Genomic DNA, 22,626 nt, shown 5'->3' on the forward strand with positions numbered 1-22,626 from the left:
TGGCTAAATTAGGGGAAATTTCTCATGTTGTTTTAACATTCTTAAAAACACATCTTGCAGGAAAAGAGAGACATTTACAACTGAAAACCAACTAGGGACTAACTAATAGTGCACTTGAATACATGGAATCAGTCAAAGTATGACTATGCAAAAATAGCAAGCACAAAGCTTGCGTAGTGCCAGTGTGCCACATGTGAACTTGTGAGCATGTAGATCTGCTATTTTTGCAATTTTACAACATAATGATTTTATTTAGCTTATTGTTTTTTGTTTTTTTGTATGTTGTTGTTTTCTTTTCTTTTTTTGGTGACACATTTGCCAATAGTGGCATCCGGTTGAAAGGGGTCAACTCTACTGCGAATCAATAATATATAAAAATGAATCATGTGCAATTTATAATTATTTTACTCAGTGAGGGAGAGGGTTTTTAAGAATCATATTCGGGGTTTACTGCTGCCATCTAGTGGTCATGTAGAGAGAGCACTATTTCTATTGGATTTCAAAACACTTGTATGAACTGCTTTAATAACTTCTGGGTCTTTCATTATAGTTAGTTATTTAATACCTAGAATTCAATCTGAAACTACGCATACATTCATGATTCATCAGAAAGAAAAGACAAATCATTCTGTACATTTCTGTAAGCTTCATTCTTATTTGTAGTGTATAAAATGGGCCATTCAAATCAAATAAACTCTTATCAATGTATATCAATGCCCCCAAGTACGCCCTAACGAAACCGTTTGAAAATAAAATAAACTAGAATTGGGGGAGATTAAAGAAATGATAATTATTATAAATGTCCAATAGTTTTAAAGTTGTGAAAATTAATGAATTAATTCAAAATACAAAAATAAAATACAATACAATAAGATACAGAGTACACTGTCTACAATACATAGGCTAATAAAATAAAAATAAACAGAAGAAAGAAAAAACTAAATAAAAAATCACACCGTGTGAAGTGAGTGGTGCAACTCCGTGTGGGGGTTCCGGGGGGTTGTTACAGACCCACAGGAACGCGCCCAGGGGGCCGGGCCGGGCCGGTTCCGGCGTGCTGGTTCCGGCGTGCCGGTTCCGGCGTGCCGCCCCGCGTCCGAAACAGTTGAGAAATGACAGAGTTACCGTGTGGCGGTCCCTCTACTGTACCCTCTACTGCACAGTACTGTACTGTACTGGCAAACCCGAAAGCATCATATATACAGTTAATATGTGCGTGTGTGTTTGTGTGTGCGTTAGGTTGCGCACAGGTGGTGAAAAACAACCATGCTGTTTTCGTGCTCATACCCAGCCAGCCAGCCAGCCAGCCAGCTACCCACACACATAGCTCCGTAAGGGAAAAAACTCCGAAAAATGCCAAGGTATGACACCCAATCAGACTCCAGCACGAGCTCGTGTCTAGCCAATCAAAACGCAGCCAAGCTGCTCTCTCTCGAATGTGACGTTCTGACTTGCAGCCGAACCCTCTCCACTAGAGAGAGTGAGTTAGTTCGGAGTCCAGCAGCAGCACAGCTGTGAGGAGCCGCTGAACACTTTCACACGGCCGGACCGTCCGAAGAAGCGCAGCGCCGCGGTAGGTACGGACGGAGCTGGACTTCCCTATTTCCCTTCCCTCCCCTGGCCAGTGTGTCCCCCTCCAGAAGCACCCTGCATGTCGCTAGTCTCCTCCCCGAGAGGAGCTGGGTTGATGACCGTGGTGGTGGTGGTGGTCGCCTCATCGGTCGGTGACAACAACAACAACAGCAACAACAACAACACACGACACGGCGTCCCTCCTCCCCACCAGCCCCCAGCAGCAGCGGTCAGAATGCCCGTCCGAGCGGTGGTGGGCAGCAGCAGGACCCCCGCCGCGGCCTCCTCATCCCCGGCCTCGCTTAGCCCTCCTGCCCCGATCAACACGCAGCAGCCGGGGGTCGCCACGTCGCTGCTCTACAGCGGTTCGCAGTTCCGCGGGCACCAGAAGAGCAAAGGCAACTCGTACGACGTGGAGGTGGTTTTACAGGTATACAAACTATGAGATCATTTAGAAATTGACATGTGCTTGCCTTTAATGCGTTTTGTTGATTAGTTTTGAAATACCGTGAGACGTTGTAGAAACCTAGCTAAAGCTAAGAGCTAAGCAGATACAGTATAGTAGTAGTAGTAGTAGCCCCCAGAGTGTGTGTTGCTATTTGTGGCTGTGATACAAGGCTGACACCCTGACCTCATTTCTGAAGCCCTGAGCCAGGTGATTGATCTGGCGTCATCATACTAGTGGATTTTATTTCGAATACACTCATTCTTGCAGAATGACTAGATAGATAGATAGATAGATGCCATTTTAAAGCAACCATTCACATTATAGCTGCAGAACCATTTCCATTCACATAGGCTGTATATGATGCAAATATTGCTGCTTAATTTGCTGCATATTATTGTGATATCTGCTGCTGTTTGATGATGTCCTTTATTTGCACAAAGAGGAACTCTGTCACTACTGTATTTGTTTTGATATATTTTTTACTCAACTTTCAATCTAATTCTTATTATTTTATTTTATTCTATTACCACACAACACCCGCCTAGTGTGTCACAACTCATAAGTGAAAATTCTACAATAGAATATTCTTCTACAAATAGCAAATCTACACACTCACATAGATTGCCAATAGATCTGCAGTTGTCGCTGTTTGACGTACAACAAATTGTATACCAGTCCAGTACTGTATTTTTGGGTGGTTTAAAATGTAACGGCTAAGTATTCATGGGAATCTTTCACAAAATGGTCTCCCACTGCTCCTGTGCACCTGGTGTATGATGTGACAAACTGAAGCAGTTGTACTGTAGTGTAACGCACCAGGGGGGTCCGGGACCCCTAGGGGGGGGGGGGTCCTCACAATTACTACAGGGAGGCTGCCAAATGTTTGTGTGATGCATGGGGATGCTGGGATAGGGATTCAAGTGATTAGTGTAACAAATGTATATAAAAATCTTCCTAACATTCACAGAAAATAGCAGATTTACAAGCTCACAACAATCCGGCATGTGCTGTGAGCTTGTGGATCTGCTATTTTCGACGAGGTGGTTTGGTGTAGAAGGAAAAAAGAACACAAATCCAATACTGATGACGGTGTTGTCCAACAAATCTATGTATTTAAATCTATGAAAACGTTTTATCCGCAACACCGGCCTTTTATACAATTATAGTGGCGGGCCGTAGCGTCATCTCTCTCTGTCTCTCGGCTAAGAGGTCCTTGGTCTGAAAAACATTGGAGAGAGCCTTGCGTTGAAGGGCTTTCGCACTCTCTCAAATCGGTAACTCTGTTCTCTTAGAACCAATCAAATCCCCTAGAATATTTTCCACCTCCCACCCCCAACACCTGAACAGCAGAAAGCTGCCCTCTCAAAGCTGTGCCCTTGACTGAACTTTTAAAATGATTAACTCTACATGATTGCTCTCACCCACCTCTTGTCCTTATGCGTGTTCTGACCTGCCTTGTACAGAGAGAAGTAGGTGAGCCTGTTTACAACGCGCGTGTCTTCTGACAACAACCACGGGATAAACCGACTGACTGAGTGTGTTTACGACGTGATGTGTTTGTATTTGGCAGCATGTGACCGCGGAGGACTCCTATTTGTGTGGATACCTGAAGATCAAAGGACTGACTGAGGTAAGGACGGTCCTCAAACCGGGGTCAGACAGTCGGTCTGTGTACTCCTAACCACAGACGTAAACTGGTCAAAACCGGGTTTTCCTTGCCCACTAGTCCAGACCACTGTTGTTTTTTGGCAGCAAATTTAGATTTTAGTTCTAGTCATAGTTTTAATTTATTTGTCACCTGGAATGTTTTAGTGTTTAGTCTAGTTTTAGTCGACTAAATTTACAGTTGATTTAGTCGACTAAAATGTATATTGGATACTGGATCTCTTGTCCACTAGTCCCTTCCTAACATTTTTAGTCTAGTTTTTATTTGTTGACACAATTGTCAGTATATTTAGTCATAGTTTTAGTCATCGTAGCTCAGTTTTTATTTAGTTTCCATTACATTTTCGTCAGTGGAAAAAGGTAGTCGACCGAACATCTTTCGCTTTGGTTTTAGTCGACGAAATCAACACTGGTCCTCAAAACTCGTAAGGCCACTAACGCCAGGCCTCCACCGGACGCGTTGCGTCTCCGTCGCGGGCAGTGGAGCCACCCTTCATTGACCTCACTGTATATGTTTCTTTTCCCTTTTTACCTCCATTATGATGAATTCCTGTTCTGTTCTTTGTCTATATAGAAGTGTCTATTTGTACGTCTCTAAATGTTTTGATGAATTGAACATGGTGGACCCTGTTGGAAACAAGTGTAATGCTTAATTGGGTCGTCCACTCACAGTTAACAGCCTTTGTATTGAGTTTGTGCTCGAAATGTACTGTAATTCTGCAAACTGTTAATACATTTTTCAATCAATCAATCAATCAATCAAACCTGAGTCTGTCACGACGTCCCAAGGCGAGCCATAAATACGTTGTTGCAACCCCAACCGGCATCGGGCAGCCCAGAGGAAACGGGTTTTATACACTGGCGTTATGACCCCTAGGGCAGTGGTTCCCAAAGTGGGGTCCGGGGAACCCCCAGGGGTACCTGAGGGAGTTCCAGGGGGTCCCCAGCTAAATGATAGTTTGGAACCAAATGGACCATTATGGGTCTGTAACTCAAGAGTGTACAAATGGACCCCAACGGGTCCATATATGGTTCCATTTGTACACTCTCAGAGTTAAATTAACATTGATTTTACAATATAAATTGGGCTCCCAGAGATAGAAATACCATTAAACGGGGGGTCCGTAGACTAATGCATGTCAAACTGGGGGTCCTTGAAATTAAACTGGTTGAGAATCACTGCTAGAGCCGTAAAATTCTTCTCTCATGGGGGTCCCTGGCATATGTTTTCAAATGGGGGGGTCCGCGGGGCTAATTAGTGTAAATTTGGGGGTCCTTGACATGAAAAGGTTTGGGAACCACTGCCCTAGGGGTCATACCATTGATTGATCTACGATGCCAAACATGTGTGCATTTCCTTAAATGCCAGAGGGCGGTGTTGTACACAGCAGAACATGATTGTACTTGGGTCTCCTAGTCTCCTGGATTCAAGTTCTCAGTCGCCGCGAAGTGATTTCAAGTCGTTCCGATTCCACAGAAGTCTTCCAAGGAGTCCTGTCTGTCGCGCACGAAAACAGCCCATCAGCGAGCTCGCAACGTGCCGTGAGCTTGTAGATGGTTATTTTGGGTTATTAGTTATTTTGAGATAAAAAAATGTGTGTTCAAACTAGAGTTCTCAATCTCTGCCCGAATCCGGCCCGGCCCGACCCGGCCCGACATTTTCGGGTAGGGCCGGGCCCAAAATGCACGATAATTAGTCGGGCCGGGCCGAGCCTCGGGCTCTGTGATTTTCCGTGATTTCTTTTTTTTTAAATAATTTTATTATAACAAAAATAACAATTCTGTTGTTTGTGTAATGTATTTATTTAATATGAAGAGGGCTGAGCTGGTGAATGTTGGCGATTAACTTTTACAGTTTAGGCTATTATACTATATGTGACTGAAGGAGGAGGAGGCGATGATCAGCAGCAGGCAGCAGCGCACCAAAGTGACAGAATAGAACGGTGGTTGTTGAACTTGCTACCGCTGGCTGGCCTCTGGTTTGCCAACCAAATGAGCTGCTTACTGCTCAGCATCAACTATATAACTTAAGTCAACTTGCCATATGCTTAAATGTTTTATAAGACCATCGATTTATCCGCAATAGCTCGTTTTGGAAACGTCGGGGCTTAACGAGACACTGCTGTCTCGTTGAACCCAGCTGGGTGAATAAGCTAAATTAGGCTACCTAATCAACGGTAAATGCTCCATATAACTATGAAAGCGCCTGCACGTAATATAGTTACATGATGACCAAGCAATGTTACAGTCACACTGTAGGCTACAGCTATTTGGTTTACAAATCGTATCGCAGCGCGCTGTAGCCTACAGCTATTTAATTTCCCCATCGTAGCGCAGCGCGCCTCGTTGTGTGCCCACTGCCCAAAATAAAAGATCTGCAAGCTGTCGACAGACTCGACACGCCATCGAGCGGCATGTTGATGGTTTGTATGTCTGTTCTTTAGGTTAGGCAACGCACATTACGCGTGGTATGTGGGTTTGAGAGGCAATGATTAATGTAAACTATACAGTAACCTATAGATTATAGCCAAATTGACAATTGTCATAATATTGCCAGTAGCCTATTGGACATAATTAACTGTGTCACTTCAGAGGATCGCTGCTACTTTGATTCAGAAGATGTTTACTCACCCCTGGAAATTGCTGGAAACCATTAGAATGTTGAAAATGGAACATTATCAGCCAATTAACGTGAGTTACATAAATCCTTTATTTCGGCGACTAGACTATTAGTGCGTTCTCTGACACGGTCGTCTCAATAATCCACGGCGCCGCGGCCATATAGTGGCATTTTTCTTTTTCCTTTTTTTCTCTTTTTTTTCACTCGGGCTTTTTCGGGTTTTCGGGCCTGCCATTATGGTAATTGTTAGGGTCGGGCCGGGCCTCGGGCCGACCCAGTTAGGGTAGGGTAGGGCCGGGCCTTAATTTTCAGGCCCGATGAGAACTCTAGTTCTTCAAACTAGCAATAGATTAGATTATTAAAGGGTGTTTTAATTGGCCGAATTTAGCTGTAGAATAGAATGCATCTTAAAAACGGTCTCGGATATTTCATAAAAGCAAAGGCCTCAATCTGTGATTTATTCAACTGGAATGAAGAAAATTGGATTAGAAAAAAAATAACAAACTATCAAATCTACATATTGTGCTAACAGTTTAGGAAATTATGTTAGTTAAAAGTTTTCAGTCATTATATTTTATTTTGCTTTATACCACTGACATAAGCTCACTTGACTTGTAACGTATTGGAGCAACATGTCCTCTGTTTCCATTGCCAGAGAGAGGGAGAGAAAGACAAAGAGCCCTGTTTACGCATTCAAGACATTGGGAAGGAGCTGCTAATATTATGTGTCATTGTACTGTAATCTCTTGCAATGTTGCATAATTTATAAATGGGCCTCATGGCATTATTAGTGTTGATTAATTCCTGACAAAGACCCAGACGGGTCAAAAGACTCAAAACGTACCTCTACTTAAGTTGCTTCTGGGAGCATCAGACCAGTTCGTCAGTGTGTGAACTACCTTCTCTCAACAGTGCACATACTTTTGTTCAGCACGTGTGTGTGTGTGTGTGTGTGTGCTTCCCTCTTGGACATTATTAGTGTTGCACACAGTGGGATTTTGACCAAATATGCCATGTCATTCTTTTTTTGCAAGGCCACACAGCCTTCTTTTTTTACCAGCCATTAAAGCCATGTCAGCATAGCTGACACACGGTTGTTTTGACCGCGTGTGTGTTTATGTCTGTGAACAGATTTTGCCTGTCACGATATATCGTGCACGATGCAGTCATGAAACTTTACAGGTGTATATTATATACGCATAAATTAGTTGAGATCACCGACAACAAGCAGGATATAAAGTCAGAAATTGGTAGCATCCCCCTGGCTTAACCCATACAGAGCTCAAGTGGTGTTATTCCTCCCTCTCATGGTCGTGACGTTGTCTAATTTGAAATGTGCTTTATGTAAGTAAACGGCCTCTGGTTTTCCGGGTGTCCAAAACGTACTTTTCAAATTCAAAAGTAGCAGATCTACGACCTCAGAACGTGTTGCTTCAACGCTGCATTTCGAGCCTGTTAAACTGCTACTTTGATACTTTTTGTTTGATCCTCTTAGTAGTCTAGTATGAACACGTTTTATTTACGTTAAAAACACAAAGAGTTAGTATCATGGAGATGAGAGGTTTCTGCCCGGCGACAGCAACAATATACAAGAGTGTCCTCCTCCTCTTCATTTCTCTCTTTCCCGCTCTTTTTCCTGTTCACAGGAGTTCCCTACTCTCACAACCTTCTTTGCGGGTGAAATAATCAGTAAAAAGAGACCTTTTCTAACCAGGAAGTGGGATGCAGACGAGGACGTGGACAGAAAGCATTGGGTACGTGGCTGCTTTTTTCTTTGTACGACGCTTAAAAGGTCTTTTTAAATAAAAACGTTTTGAAATGTCTGAGGAAAATGAACGGAGAATAATTTCCTGGGCCCTGGTAGGGAGCGGGACTGCGACGCTCTATTGGCCCAAGAATCAAGAGAATCAAGAGGGGTTTTATTTGTCACTTGTATTGGTATCAATAATTGAAGGAAAAGGGGGCACAGTCGGTAGTGCTGTCGCCTCACAGCTATAAGGTCCTGGGTTCGATTCCTGCTGGGGACGCTGTGGGCGTGTTCCCTCCTCCCTCACAAAAACATGCAGTAATCCTGGTCTCTAAAACTACCTCCCCCTGGCCAGCCGGGGCGCCTGATGGAGGGGAAAGGAACTGGTCGGAATAACATGTTCTTCGTGTAACTTCCTGTCCGGCCAGGGAAATTCCCCCCTGTCAGGTGAAAAGAAGCAGCTTGGACTCCTCATGCATAGAAGGAGGCATGAGGTCAGTCCGCTCACTGCCCCCCCCCAGGTTGGCAGAGGAAGTGTAGCGCACAGGATTACATTAGATAATTGGCACTGGGTGGAAAAAAGACTGGGTTGCAAAATCGTGGGGTAAAAAATATGTAAAAAAAAAAAAGAAGTAATTGAAGGAAAAATAAATCGATGAATAAAAGTACAGGTTGGACGGCAGGTACGATAAACATTAAGACGGGTGTTGTATGCATCTTTAGCAGCGATGGGGGAAAGTGCTAACCTGACTCCGCCACATGGGGCAGCAGAGAGTACACTGGGTTCCCACCTCCTCCTCCCATCTGGGAACTCTCAGGCAGACTTGATGCCCGGCCACAAAACGGCCTGGCCAATCAGCGGCAGCTAGAGGCGGGATCAAGGCAGCACTGTGTATACCTTGATCCCGCCTCTAGCTGCCGCTGATTGGCCAGGTCGTTTTGTGGTGCAGTGAACAAGGCAGAATGTGTACATCGGATTCATTTAATGTCTATTTCACTTGTCCCTTTTTTTTACATTGTGCACGTAACATTTTGAGCAGCTCGTTTACATTTCGACCTTGTCCTCATTCTGGGCTCTGCCTAGCCGCAGTGGGGTGGGGGAAAAAATGGAATAATAAAAAAATTCTGAGCCTTGAGGCACAGTCTGTGCTTTCCATTTCGTACGGTCACAAACGGGGCTGGGCTGGTGTGTGTGTTTGTTTCATCTGCAGTTTTACCACCCTCAAACTAGTCCGTCCCGTGTCACAGTCCTGTTGTCTAACCCATTTTGGGGGCGGGAAGAACTAGCCTGGCTAATAAGCCAGACTAATATCACACAACACTGTCGCGGTATATTAGTCTGGGCTGGCTCCACTTGGATTTCATTTCCCGGGGGGCGGGTTCAAACATTTTCTCTTTGACGCAATTGGTCAGAGCTACTGTCAGTCAAAAGTCTCAAGCATTGAACGTCACTGTACCAAAGCCCGCCCATATTGCATACCGTGTCCCGATTGGTCCGACCTGTTCTCAGTTGTAGGAAAGAGGCGTGCTACTGAGCCTCGCCAGACCGTAATCCGCTGGTAGGCAATTTCTTTTTGCCAACGGCTGATTCGGTCTGGTTTATTAACCAGGCTAGGGAAGAACCCCTTTTGGTGTTTTAAAGCATTATGTTATACTTTAGCTATTGAAAAATAGCAGATCTACAAGCTCATAGCGCGGCACCGAGTGCCACGCTACGAGCTTGTAGGTCTGCTATTTTTGAAAAATCGTGAAAATATTAATTCAGAAAACTGGAGGATTTAGAAGACATTTTTAAAATTTCGACGTCAGGCCTAAATGGGTTAACTCAAATCTTTGCTTCTGGGGGTGTCCCTGGAACAACATATTTTCAGATGCGGGGGGGTCGGGTCTGCGGGAAATTACAGATAATCGTGGGGGGGTCCTCCTTGACATGAAGATGTTTGAGAACGACTGACACAGAAACATGTGGGTTTTTCAGAAAACTGGCAGGATTTATAAGACATGATTTGTAGAATCGTTCCCAGGTCTAAAATGGGTTTAATGGAATAATGTCGCGTCCTCTTACCGGTTCCTCTTGTTTGACTCGGTCTCCAGGGCAAGTTTCAGCCTTTCTGCAAATACACCAAAAGCTTCAACTCGGATGACTTTGACTACGAGGCTCTGGACAACGGCGACTTCGTCTTCATGAGGTGGAAGGTCAGTCCCGGGGAAGGCTAACGTGGGCTAACGGCTAACCTGAGGGCACTCGTCTCTCTCTCTCTCTCTCTCTCTCTCTCTCTCCCGCTTTTTAAAACTTTTGAACTCGTTTAACCCATTTTGGGGGCGGGAACCCTTTTTGCTGTTGTAAGCATTATGTTATGCTTTATTTGAAAAATAGCAGATCTACAAGCTCATAGCGCGGCACAGAGTGCCGCGCTATGGGCTTGTAGGTCTGCTATTTTTTAGAAAAATCGTGAAAATGTGGCACAGATCTTTGAATATATTCTTTCAGAGCGAACGTTGTTAACTCAAATCTTTGCTTCCGGGGGAACAACATATTTTCGCATGGGGGGGGGGGGGGGGGTCGGCGGCCAATTACCTAATATTTTTGATGGTCCTTGTGACATGAATATGTTTTGAGAACCACTGACATGGAGAAACATAGAGTTTTCATAAAACTGTAGAAGACATTTATAGAATCGTCCTCGGGTCGAAATGGCTTTTTAAACTCTTGACCCTCTGCCCCCCCATCCATCCAGGAGCAGTTTCTGGTTCCGGACCACACCATCAAGGACATCAGCGGTGCCTCGTTCGCGGGCTTCTATTACATCTGCTTCCAGAAGTCCACGGCCACCATCGAGGGCTACTACTACCACAGGAGCTCGGAGTGGTGAGTATAAGCGCCTCTCTCTGCTTTGCTTTTACAGCCAGCGTGACACGATTCCAAATGGTGTCTGTCTGTCTGCGGAGTTTAGCCTGAGCTAACGCTAGACATTTCTGGCCTAGATGGGAGGGCCGCGGCTCAGATTTGCGCACACCCTGGATTGGTTCACCGATCTGTCCGTCAGCCCCGGTCTCTCCCCCCCCCCCCAGTGCAGCACTGTTATAGAGTGTCGCAGTCCCGCCTCCTACCCGGGACCAGGAAATGAAATCCAATGCATTATTCTCATAGACATTTCGTAAAGTATTTATTTAAAGACGGTTACGCTGCGGACAAAGCCAACTCGAGTCGTGACAACTCATGACAACACAAACAATATTTTGGACCAAACAAATAATTAGAAAGAAGAAAAACAACAAAAAAAGTGTTGTAACCTGCCGTTTTTTTCTTCTTTCTAATTATTTGTTTGGTCCAAAATATTGTTTGTGTTGTCATGAGTTGTCACGACTCGAGTTGGCTTTGTCCGCGGCGTAACCGTCTTTAAATAAATACTTTACGAAATGTCTATGAGAATAATGCATTGGATTTCATTTCCTGGTCCCGGGTAGGAGGCGGGACTGCGACGCTCTATTGTGTCGACCAGAAGCAGAAACCACTGGTTGCTGGAGTATACCATTCTAACGGACTGTCAAAGTTATTTCCACAGAGTCGGCACACGTTGGTTTTTTTCTTAGACGGTGTGGTGGGTTCTTCAGCCATTCTCCTCATTTTCCTCACATAGCCTCGTTTGAAGTTCCACTGGTAATGATTTCCTCACGGTGTTATTTTGAGGGGTGCACACCGCTCGGAGCCCTGACGTCACATCATTTGAAGCGACGCCTACGCGGAAGGGTTGACTCCCACGTTTAGGCCAGTGCAGCCCATGCGTAAATCCAGGCTTTCATTTTCCGCGCAGACGAAATGAAAGCCTGGGTATCGAGACGAGTTTGACTCTGTTGGAAGTTCTGTGTATAGGTTCGGTCGTCCGGCCCGTCCCGTCCCATTTGACATTGATTTGAGGTGTTTGCGTGTACATCTCTGACCTCACAATTAGTCTAAGGAATAGGGGCGCACGTGACGTTTGTTTAACTGATGGAAAAACAAACGTTATACAACAGGTCGTTTCGAGGAAGCAATCTGATTGGTTGAAACAGCCTTCTAGCCGTGGTTCAAACGAGCACCCACTCCACACCTGATCAAAACAAATAATTCAGCTGCTCTGTTTTCCCAGAGCGCAGCAAACTCGGTGGCTAGGCTAGCTAGTTTCTTGGGACATTTGTGGTCGTAGTGACTACATCTGTCATTAAAACATATGTTTTTTCAGCGATTTTCTTAGTTTTAAGGGTAACTGTTGTATAATTGCAATATTACACTCGAGGGTGTGGTTTAATGTGATTATCGCCAGTGATGCTTGCGGAACTCGACTACGTCTCGTTCCTGACCGCATCGCTGTCGTGGCAATAATCACGTTAAACCACACCCTCTCGTGTAATATTGCTTAATTAAACGTCCATAGTCTTGGCTGCCACTCTGTTAAATGTACTCTAAACAAACATTAAAAGCATATGATGCATTTACATCGCTTTCATCCAAAGCGCTTTACACAAGATTGTGCATTACATGCACACACGTTCATAACACCCGATGACGGAGGAGGAAACCATGCAAGGAAGGCACCAACCTGCACATCGGCCCGGGAGCAATTAGGGGTTCAGAGTCTTGCTCAAGGACACTTCGACACAAAAAGTCCATAGACTTGGCTGCCATATATATTTATACGGTAATTTCAATTGGACGGGGCAGTGATGTAAATAGGGTGCGTTTTGCGTCCCAAAACGCACTTTATAGTTTTGGGCTGCAACCTCCGCTCAACCTTTGCGTCCCGTGGACGCAGAGGTTGAGCGGAGGTACTCAGCACACAGTAATAATAATCCACGTGAAGAAGAAAAAATCGCGGGGGGAAAAAATGCGGTAAAACAATAATCTACGGACACGATCATTTTGCATGCCCGCATCCGACCTCATCCTATGTTATAAAAAATAAAATCCACGTAGGAATCGTTCTTGTAGAACCACTAGTCTGTAACAACACTGTCAACACAGCGCGCTGTGCGCCGCCATGTTGGCTCTGACTGAGCGCACTCAGCGCAGCCTCTAGACTAGAGCTATTTAGAGACAGAGAGTGACGACAATAGAGTGATCAGTGACGCATGCAGCCCCACGAATAAGCAGTGAACGGAGATGTCGCAACTCTCTCAACTAAACGGTGCTGCCTCCGACAGAAATATTTAGGGGAACATGTTTTAGCGTGACAAGCAGACCCGATTCAATGGGAAACACACATTGTGTAACACACGCCGATATTTTGACTAAGTATAATAATTGCAACTGCAAACAACTTTTGGTTTAAGCTATGTTAAATCCACTGTTGCCCACTATTAGTATTTCTTACTGAGTTGTGCCTTCTAATACTACTAGCCTACATTAAAAATATACTGTATAGGCCTATTTGATATGTTTTTTTTTTGTTTCTTTTTATAAAATAAAATAAAACATGTTTTATTATAAAAAAAATTGAGTGGTGCAACCACTCCCTTACGGAGCTATGTGTGTGGGTGGGTGGCTGGGTGTCTGGGTATGAGCACGAAAACAGCATGGTTGTTTTTCACCATCTGTGCGCAACCTAATGCACACACACGCACGTATTAACTGTATGCTTTCGGGGGTGCCAGTACATTACAGTACAGTAGAGGGGCCGCTACACGGTAACTCTGTCATTCTCAACCGTTTCGGACGCGACGCGGCACGCCGGAACCGGCCCGCCCCCCTGGCCGTGTTCCTGGGGGTCTGGAACATCCCCCCCCCCCCGCGAACCCCCACACAGAGTTGCACCACTCACTTCACACAGGTGTGATTTTTTTTGGGACTCATAAGAATTTTTTGGGACTCATTTGAATGACCACCTGTGCATCCCGGGACCCATTACATTGAAAACCTATTTACATCACTGCGGGGTAGCGGCCCTCCAAATATCAATTATTTATTTTTCTCTCTGTGTGAAAAGAGACTGACTCACACTCCTGGACACATCACGCCTGCATTGGCTCTTAACCCATTTCGGGTGGGAACCCCTTTTGGTGTTTTAAACATTATGTTGTACTTTAGTTATTTAAAAATAGCAGATCTACAAGCTCGTAGCGCGCCACCGAGTGGCGCGCTACGAGCTTGTAGGTCTGCTATTTTCTAAAAATCGTGAAAATGTGGCGCAAATCTTTGAATATATATATTTCAGAGCGAACATTTTAAACTAAAATATTGGCTTCTGGTGAGGTCCCTGGAACTACATATTTTCAGTTGGGGGTCTGCGGCCAAATACAGATAATTCTGGGGGTCCTTGACATGAAAAAGGTTGAGCACCACTGACATAGAAACATGGGTTTTTCAGAAAAATGTTAGGATTTCGAAGCCTTTTTATTTAATCGGCCTCAGTCCAAAATGGGTTAAAAAAAAAGGTAAAAATGCTGTAAGCACTGGCGGATTCATTAAATGATAACCTGGCTGGGCACGCATATAGATTGAATTGTTTAGCGAACAGCGCTAAGTGTGAGGGGTTACTTTCACACTGCTTCACAAATCACATAATTGGATTCAGCCCCATATACCCATTTTTTTATTTTGTCATGAGATTTCATTTTGCTTCAATCCACGAAAAAAAGGAACTTGACTGACCCGTCCACCCTCCCCCTCCTCCCCCCCTCCCCCTCGCCGTCACTGCAGGTACCAGTCGCTAAACCTCAACCACGTCGGAGAACGCAGCATGCCCATCTACGAGTTCCGGTGACCTTCGACACGCCGGCGCAGCTGGCAGAGAGATGGGGGGAGAGAGAAAGAGAGAGAGAGAGAAAGAGGAGAGGGTCCTGCTGACTGGACTGGACTGGACGTTGGGTTGGAAGAGACGGATCGGGAGCCTGCCCTTTTTTTATAGTGCCAAGACCGGAGTTTAAACCTGCCCATCTTCCCTGCGGGGTGGCGAGAAGAACGCGGGGGCGAGCACGCGAAAGACGGGCGCACTGCCCCCGAGACGGACAGATGAGTCATGATGATGATGATGACGACGATGATGATTGGATAAGCAGGGGGTGGATGAATCTGGTCCTTTTCTCTCTGTTCATCTTGATTCGTTCAAGATGAACACTTATTCTCCCCCAGGTGTCTCGAAGCTTTGATTCGGAACAAAAGAATGATGGGGGGGGGGGGGATTTAAACATTTTCACCCGACTTTCTTCTCCCCATCAATCTTCTCGTTCTCTCGACGTGGCTTCTGTCTCGTCGTCGTCGAGAAATCGGTGTTTCGTTTTGTTTTTTTTCCGGGAGACGAGTCGACACACCTTTACCTCTATACCTTTTCAGTTCAGAGGTTTTTTTTGGAGGCGCGGCAATACGAGTTATTCTGTACAGTGAAGTTAAATTTTTACGGTGAAGTTTAATTTATGTTTTTTTTAATTTGTCTTTTTTTTTTAATCTTAATTGAGGGTTCATGCCAAGAGATTTCAATAGAAGCAATGATAGCGTTAGGGCTGGGCACTATATGGATATTATATCGATATCGTGATAATTATACTAGATATCGCCTGATCTTGCATAATTTATCGCGATTTCGAAGTGTTTTGTCTTTTTCCTGGGTTTTAATCACTTTAACCCATTTTGGGCGGGAACCCCTCTTGGTGTTAGCATTACGTTATGCTTTAGCTATTGAAAAATAGCAGATCTACAAGCTCATAGCTCATGGCGTTCTATGAGCTTGTAGGTCTGCTATTTTTGAAAAAGCGAAGAACGGCTGACATAAACAGCTTTTTCAGAAAACTGTCAGGATTTAGAAGACATTTTTAGAATCTGATCTCAGGTCAAAATGGGTTAAGTCTTATACTTTCAAAAATATTATACAAAAGATATTGAGTTATTTAGTAAATAAAATATATATTGGGGGATATTTGATTTTGTCCATATCTCTCAGCCCTAGAACACAAGATGTGGGTTTTTTTTATGCAAGGTGTATGGAGGATATCACCTATTGATCCGATTTCAGGGACGTGTTGTTTGAAGAAAAAATGTTTAGCGAGGTGAACGTGGCAGAGTGCTAGTACGGCGGAGTTACAACTTGATGCCATCTGGAACCCCTTTTGGTGTTTTAAGCATTATGTTATGCTTTAGCCATTGAAAAATAGCAGATCTACAAGCTCATAGCGCGTCACCGAGTGCTGCGCTATGAGCTTGTAGGTCTGCTATTTTTGAAAAATCGTGAAAAGGGTCGGCGGCCAATGACATAATAATCTTGGGGGTCCTTGACACGAAAATTGAGAACGACTGACATAGAAACATAGGGTTTCTTTTTCAGAAAACTGTCAGGATTGAATTAGAATACATTTTGTAGAATCGTTCCCAGGTCAAAATGGGTTAATATTAATAATATACCGTAGTATCAAAACATCTGAAAAGAAAATCAAAATGGGTTAATATTAATAATATACCGTAGTATCAAAACATCTGAAAAGAAAATCAGCTTGGGGTTCTGTGGCCGAATACCTATCATGACCTTGACATGGAAAAAAAAGTTTGACAAAAAAGTTTGACCAAAAGTTTGACAACCAGTTATGTAGCCTATGTGGGGGGGGGCTCTGGTCAACTAGGGGGGGGGGGCTCTGGTCAACTAGGGGGGGGGGGGGGGCTCTGGTCAACTAGGGGGGGGGGGTCCACAGATGATTAGCTTATTGTGCAACGTCGTTTTCTCACTCAACACAGTAAACAAACCAACATGCAGTATAATAAGTGTCTAACATTACAGGGTATCTTCTGCACATTTCTAAATCTACCGACTTAAGACCTCCATTATGCTCTCAGCGCCCCGGCTGTTAAACCCCATTTTGGGGCGGGAACCTCCTTTGGGTGTTTTAAAGCATTATGTTATGCTTTAGCTATTGAAAAATAGCCGATCTATACAAGCTCGTAGCGCGGCACCGAGTGCCACGCTACGAGCTTGTAGGTCTGCTATTTTTGAAAAAATGGTGAAAATGTGGCACAAATGTTTGAATATATTCTTTCAGAGCGAGTGTTATTAACTCAAATCTTTGCTTCTGGGGCGGGGCGGGGGGGGGGGTCCCTGGAACTATATATTTTCAGTTGGGGGTCGGCGGCCAAATACATGTGTCTGGGGGTCCTTGACGTGAAATATTGAGCACCACTGATATAGAAACACACAGGTATTTCAGGAAACGGTCAGGATTTAGAAGACATTTTTATTGGGTTAATGTTTATCGGTGGAACCGAGGCAAACCAGATTGAATGCCTCAACTCCTACAATTCCAAGTGCTAGTCGGGTGTGGCGGGCGGGTGGGGGGGGGGGGGGGGGGGGGGAGTCTCCAGTTCAAATATGACTATTTTAAAAAGAAATGTGTGTGGGGGGGGGGGGGGGGGGGCGGGGGGGGCAGAGTTTCATGTCGTTTATTGACCAGCATTTGAAGCTCTTAAAGATTGGTTTCTAATTCTAAAACCATTCCTTTTTAAGACAGTCTTTTGTGTCTTCTGTCGGAGTTCAAAACCTTTTTGTCAGATTTTGGATTGTGGGTGTTTTTAAATACATTTGTTTTATATTTATCTCAACTTGAATTTCGTATTGACATACTGTCTGTTTCCTGAGATCATTCTATGATCACCGATCAGATTATCAAAGTGATCCCAAACCTGTTAACCCATTTTTGGACGGGAACCCCTTTTGGTGTTCTAAGCATTATGTTATGCTTTAGCTATTGAAAAAGAGCAGATCTACAAGCTCATAGCGCGGCACCGAGTGCCGCGCTATGAGCTTGTAGGTCTGCTATTTTTGAGAAATCGTGAAAATGTGGCCCAAATGTTTGAATATATTCTTTCAGAGCGTTCGTTTTTAGCTCAAGTTTTTCAGAAAACTCAGAATTTAGAAGGCATTTGTGGAATTTAACTACCCTAAATCAAAATCTGACCCAGGGAATAATAATAATAATAGGGAATTAAACTTTTGAACTAGTAGGCCCAGAATACCAAAACAACCCTACCACACAGATTCACAGTACAGAAATGGCAGCGCAAACACAACACACTTAAGGGACAAAAGGATTGAATGTTATAAAACTTAAAAAGACAATGATGCACAAAAGTATAGTGGTCAAAATGGCGTTGTTGTTGTGTGTTTGATCTTGATGTGATACAGTTTCCAGTGACGATACTGTAGTGAATGAACATGTCATTCATATTTCTTGGTTTTTGTATAGTCGAATGTGACACAGATGAAGGTTCAAAGGTCAAACTCCTGATCACAGCACCAAATGGACACACAACTGGAGTTTCACGAAACATTTTGACTACCTAACGCCCCCCCCGTCCCCACCCGCTGAAAAAAAAAACGCACCAAAAATAAAATTTGACGCTTTATGGAAAACCTGCTGCCTTAAAAAATGTAAATGTTGTAAAGCACTTTTTGTCACTTCTGAGTGATTTTTTTTTTTTGGTTAAGAGTTTGTTTGGTCTTGAGGATTGTAATGTGTGGAAGCATGTTTTATTTTTATCGTTTTATTTTTATTATCCTTGTAAAGGGGAATAGTGCAAAGAACGAGGGACAACACACTGAACACAGCAGCACCCCCTAGTGGTCTATGGGGTGCGGTGCGTGTGTTCAGCCTACCTCAGTGGTCAGCGTGCCTGGCCTGATTTACACTTCGTCCTAACGGTGCCGGAAAAGAAAAAGTTGGCGATTTGTCACACAAATTATTGAGATTAACAGTCATTGTGTTTTTCTTTTGGAAATTTGAACATTATGCATAGAAATTACAATAATCTGTTTGCCTTTTTAGGCTTCGTAATTAAAAAAAAGTGCACAGGGCAGATATGACAAATAACTGAAATATACCAAGTAATTACCGGCATTTATTATACATTTCATACTTTCAAATAATAATGGCGGTAATAGCTGATCTACAAGCTTACAACGCGGACGTGTTGTGTTTCTGTTTTTTATGTGAAAACTTTTCAACATTGACATGATTATGACCATAATTGCGATTATACCTCAGATAATTGCGATTTAGACGATTATGTAATTATTGTGACAACCCCCCTAGGCCTCATTCACACGTATCAAACACCAATCAAGCAAATGTTTGGTTGTATTTTTGGGCCACCACAATGCTTTTCCAATGGTTGTCGCATGGTTTGACCAAACATTTGTGTTTGATGAGGGGGGGGGAGGGGCAGAACACCACCAGCAATCGAACACAAATGTTTGATCAAACCATGTGACTCCCATTGGGAAAAGCATTGTGGTGGCCCCAAAAAAAACAACCAAACATCTGCTTGATTGGTGTTTGGTACGTGTGAATGAGGCCCTAGACTCGTGAGCTTGTAAATCAGTTTCTGGTGCATGTCGTAAGACGGAGTTAGCCCTTCACCAAGTCCCTCCCCAACCCATCCTTGTCCAATAGGCACGTTAGCAGCGAAGAAAGCTTGACCTGCACAGCAACCGTTGCTAAACTATTTTGGATTGGACAATTGCTTTTTGGGGTGGGATTTAGTGAAGGGCTAAATTAGACGGGATGTGAAAGACATTGTGGGACTTTCTCCTCCAAAGGGCACGGATGATGATGATGATGCCAGTGGCGTGCACAGACATTTAGAGGGGCAGGTGCTCAAGTTAAAAAAGGGCACCTTGTGCAGCGCGTGGAACCGGCCGGTTGCCTTAATCCATTTTGGGCGGGAACCCCTTTTGGTGTTAGCATTATGTTATGCTTTAGCTATTGAAAAATAGCAGATCTACAAGCTCATAGCGCGCCACCGAGTGGCGCACTATGAGCTTGTAGGTCTGCTATTTTTGAAAAATCAAAAAAAAAAGAGAGAAAAAAATGTTTTTTTTTTTCTTTTTCTTTTCAAAAGGGCACATTGCCAAAAGGGCAGGGGGTGCTCTAGCACCCCCTAGTGTCTATCTGTGCACGCCACTGGATGATGCCATTGTTCTATGGTTGTTTTTGTGGTTTTTCTAAACACCCGGGTATAGAGAAATGACTATTAAAAAAAAATGTGCAATGTAAGAGGTAAAACTATAAAGGGTGGATTATAGGAAAGCATCGTAATAAATACATGGATCTCGATTGAATATACCTTTTTTTTTATTTTATATATATATAAATGTCAGTCCAAGTTAACACAGATGCTGTATGATACAATCTGCAAAGGTGGGGGAAAATGCACAATTGTTACGATTAAAGATTGTTTCAGATTAATGTCCATTGCTGTGAGATGCTTTTATTTGATCGATATTTTGCCGCATGGGCCCTATAGAGCGTCGCAGTCCCGCCCCCCTACCAGGGCCCAGGAAAATAAATCCCTGTTCATTTTCCTCAGACTTTTCAGAAAGTATTTATTTAAAGACGTTTACGCCGCGGACAAAGCCAACTCTTCTACAAATCATGACAATAAACACAATGTTTTGGGCCAAACAAAGAATTAGAAAGTAGAAAAAACCCACTGTTGTCAGGATTTGTCGAGTTGGCTTTGTACGACGCTTAAAAAAGGTCTTTAAATAAATACTTTTTGAAATGTCTTTTTGAAATACATTTGGGAATTATTTCCTGGGCCTGGCGTCGTCATGATTGGGGGCGGGACTGTGACGCTCTATGCCATGGGGAACTTACTAGTACAATCATATAGTTATGTACTGTTTTTACAAGACACTGGCAGCACTCATTATCTTAGATGGGATCATATATAGCCAACCCATTTTTATGGGTCTCATGTAAAAAATATTCCTCATTTTTCATACATTTAACATTTTGCTAAAATGTCACTATAGAAAAGAACCATGCCTTCATACCAATACAGATTCAAGTTGTTAACACCCTTTTGGTGTTTTAAGCATTACGTTATACGTTAGCTATTGAAAAATAGCAGATCTACAAGCTCGTAGCGCGGCACCGAGTGCCGCGTTACGAGCTTGTAGGTCTGCTATTTTTGAAAAATCGTGAAAATGTGGCGCAAAACTTTGAATATATATATTCTTTCAGAGCGAACGTTTTTTAACTCATATCTTTGCTTCTGGGGGGGGGGGGGGGGACCCTGGAACAACATATTTTCAGATGAGGGTCGGCGGCCAATTACATATAATTTTGGGGGTCCTTCACATGAAAATGTTTGAGAACAACTGACATAGAAACATGAGGTTTTTCAGAAAACTGTCAGGATTTAGAAGGCATCTGTAGAATCATTCCCAGGTCGTAATGGGTTAAGATAAGTAAGAAAGACCATGTAAGTAACCATGATAAGTAAGAAAGATCCATGTTCAGTGAAGAGTGGTATAAGCATGCATTAAAGTTCTCAGTTGCCACAGCTGATTTCAATCATGAGTCGTGTGGATTCCATATATGTCGGCAGCATGTCTCCTATGGAAGCATGTAGCGCAGCAAAAATTGCTCACAACACTTCAAAGTAGCAGAATAGAATATATATTCATAAGCATATTCCATGAGTGAGGGGTATGATGTTGGAAGACCATCCCGAAACCCTGTGTTGACCTCAGGATACATCACTGAGGATACGTCCCAGGTGCATCCATGCGATGTATTTTTGAGTGGTGCAAACCACTCCAACAACCAGCTTTGTCTGTAAGTTTGTGTACCTGTGTACGTGTACCTGTGTACGTGTCCGTGCACAGGTGAGCATGGTTACCATGGTCACTGACATTACGTCAGACCACGGCTGATCAGGCTATATAAGACCTTGCACCACTCAGTTCACACGGGTGTGATTTTTTTGTTATAGCAATGGGACTGATCGAGGGTAGATACTGGGACGTAAGTCGGGACTTGATCACCCCGGCTGGGTCGCCTGAGTGAGGGGTATGATGTTGGAAGACCCGAAACCCCATTGACCTCGGGATACATCACTGAGGATACGTCCCAGGTGCATCCATGCGATGTATTTTTAGTTAGTCATGAAATTGTAATAGTCTTGGATATTTCATAAAAGCAAAAGGATAAAAGCCTCATTCTGTGAACAAGAACAGACTAGGTTTACAATAATGCCTAAACATAATTCTAATAAAAATGTTTCAGTCATGAGATTTGAGGATTAAGAGGTTGAAGTTATCTCAATCGCTGCGCCAGTGCGCACACATCTCTCTCTGCTGACACTTGAATGTAAGCGCAGTGTCACTACTAGTTCACAAACTTTATGACATTGTTATAAATATTAACTATAAATCTAAATATTAGTTAGTGTAAGCAGAATTTTACTCTAGTTCACAAGCGTTATAGTATTGTTGTAAAGATTACTTATATATTCTTTATACATGTTGTCCCCAGACCACGGCTATAGAGCGTCGCAGTCCCGCCCCCTTTCATGACTATGCCAGGCCCAGGAAATAATTCCCAATGCATTTTTCCCATAGACATTTCAAAACGTATTTATTTAAAGACCTTATAAGCGTCGTACAAAGCCAACTCGAGTAGTGACAAATCATGACAACAAACACAATATTTTGGACCAAACAAATAATTACAAAGAAGAAAAACAACAAAAAAAGTGTTGTAACCTGCCGTTTTCTTCTTCTTTCTAATTATTTGTTTGGCCCGAAGAATTGTGTTTGTTGTCATGATTTG

General features: G+C 43.5%; 1 protein-coding gene across 1 annotated transcript; it reads left to right on the forward strand.

The window, feature by feature from the left end:
* Window positions 1-1,443: 1,443 nt before the first annotated feature.
* On the forward strand, window positions 1,444-16,612 carry LOC306936785 (glucose-induced degradation protein 4 homolog). Its single transcript, XM_079520401.1, has 6 exons — window positions 1,444-2,002; window positions 3,591-3,650; window positions 7,952-8,059; window positions 10,147-10,248; window positions 10,791-10,921; window positions 14,729-16,612. Exons 1-6 carry the CDS (start codon window positions 1,652-1,654, stop codon window positions 14,790-14,792), a joined length of 816 nt encoding a protein of 271 aa, XP_079376527.1. The 5' UTR covers window positions 1,444-1,651; the 3' UTR covers window positions 14,793-16,612.
* The last annotated feature ends 6,014 nt before the right edge of the window (window positions 16,613-22,626 follow it).

This window comes from Electrona antarctica (genome assembly GCF_951216825.1).
Source record: "Electrona antarctica genome assembly, chromosome: 14".
Classification (NCBI taxonomy): Eukaryota; Metazoa; Chordata; class Actinopteri; order Myctophiformes; family Myctophidae; genus Electrona; species Electrona antarctica.

What these genes read in the sequence shown, in the direction of transcription:
- LOC306936785 (XM_079520401.1), top strand. Translation starts at nt 1,652, where the DNA reads ATGTCGCTAGTCTCCTCCCCGAGAGGAGCTGGGTTGATGACCGTGGTG. An exon ending in AGATCAAAGGACTGACTGAG is followed by an intron (nt 3,651 to 7,951) that starts GTAAGGACGGTC and finishes TCCTGTTCACAG; the next exon opens with GAGTTCCCTACTCTCACAAC. An exon ending in ACGTGGACAGAAAGCATTGG is followed by an intron (nt 8,060 to 10,146) that starts GTACGTGGCTGC and finishes CTCGGTCTCCAG; the next exon opens with GGCAAGTTTCAGCCTTTCTG.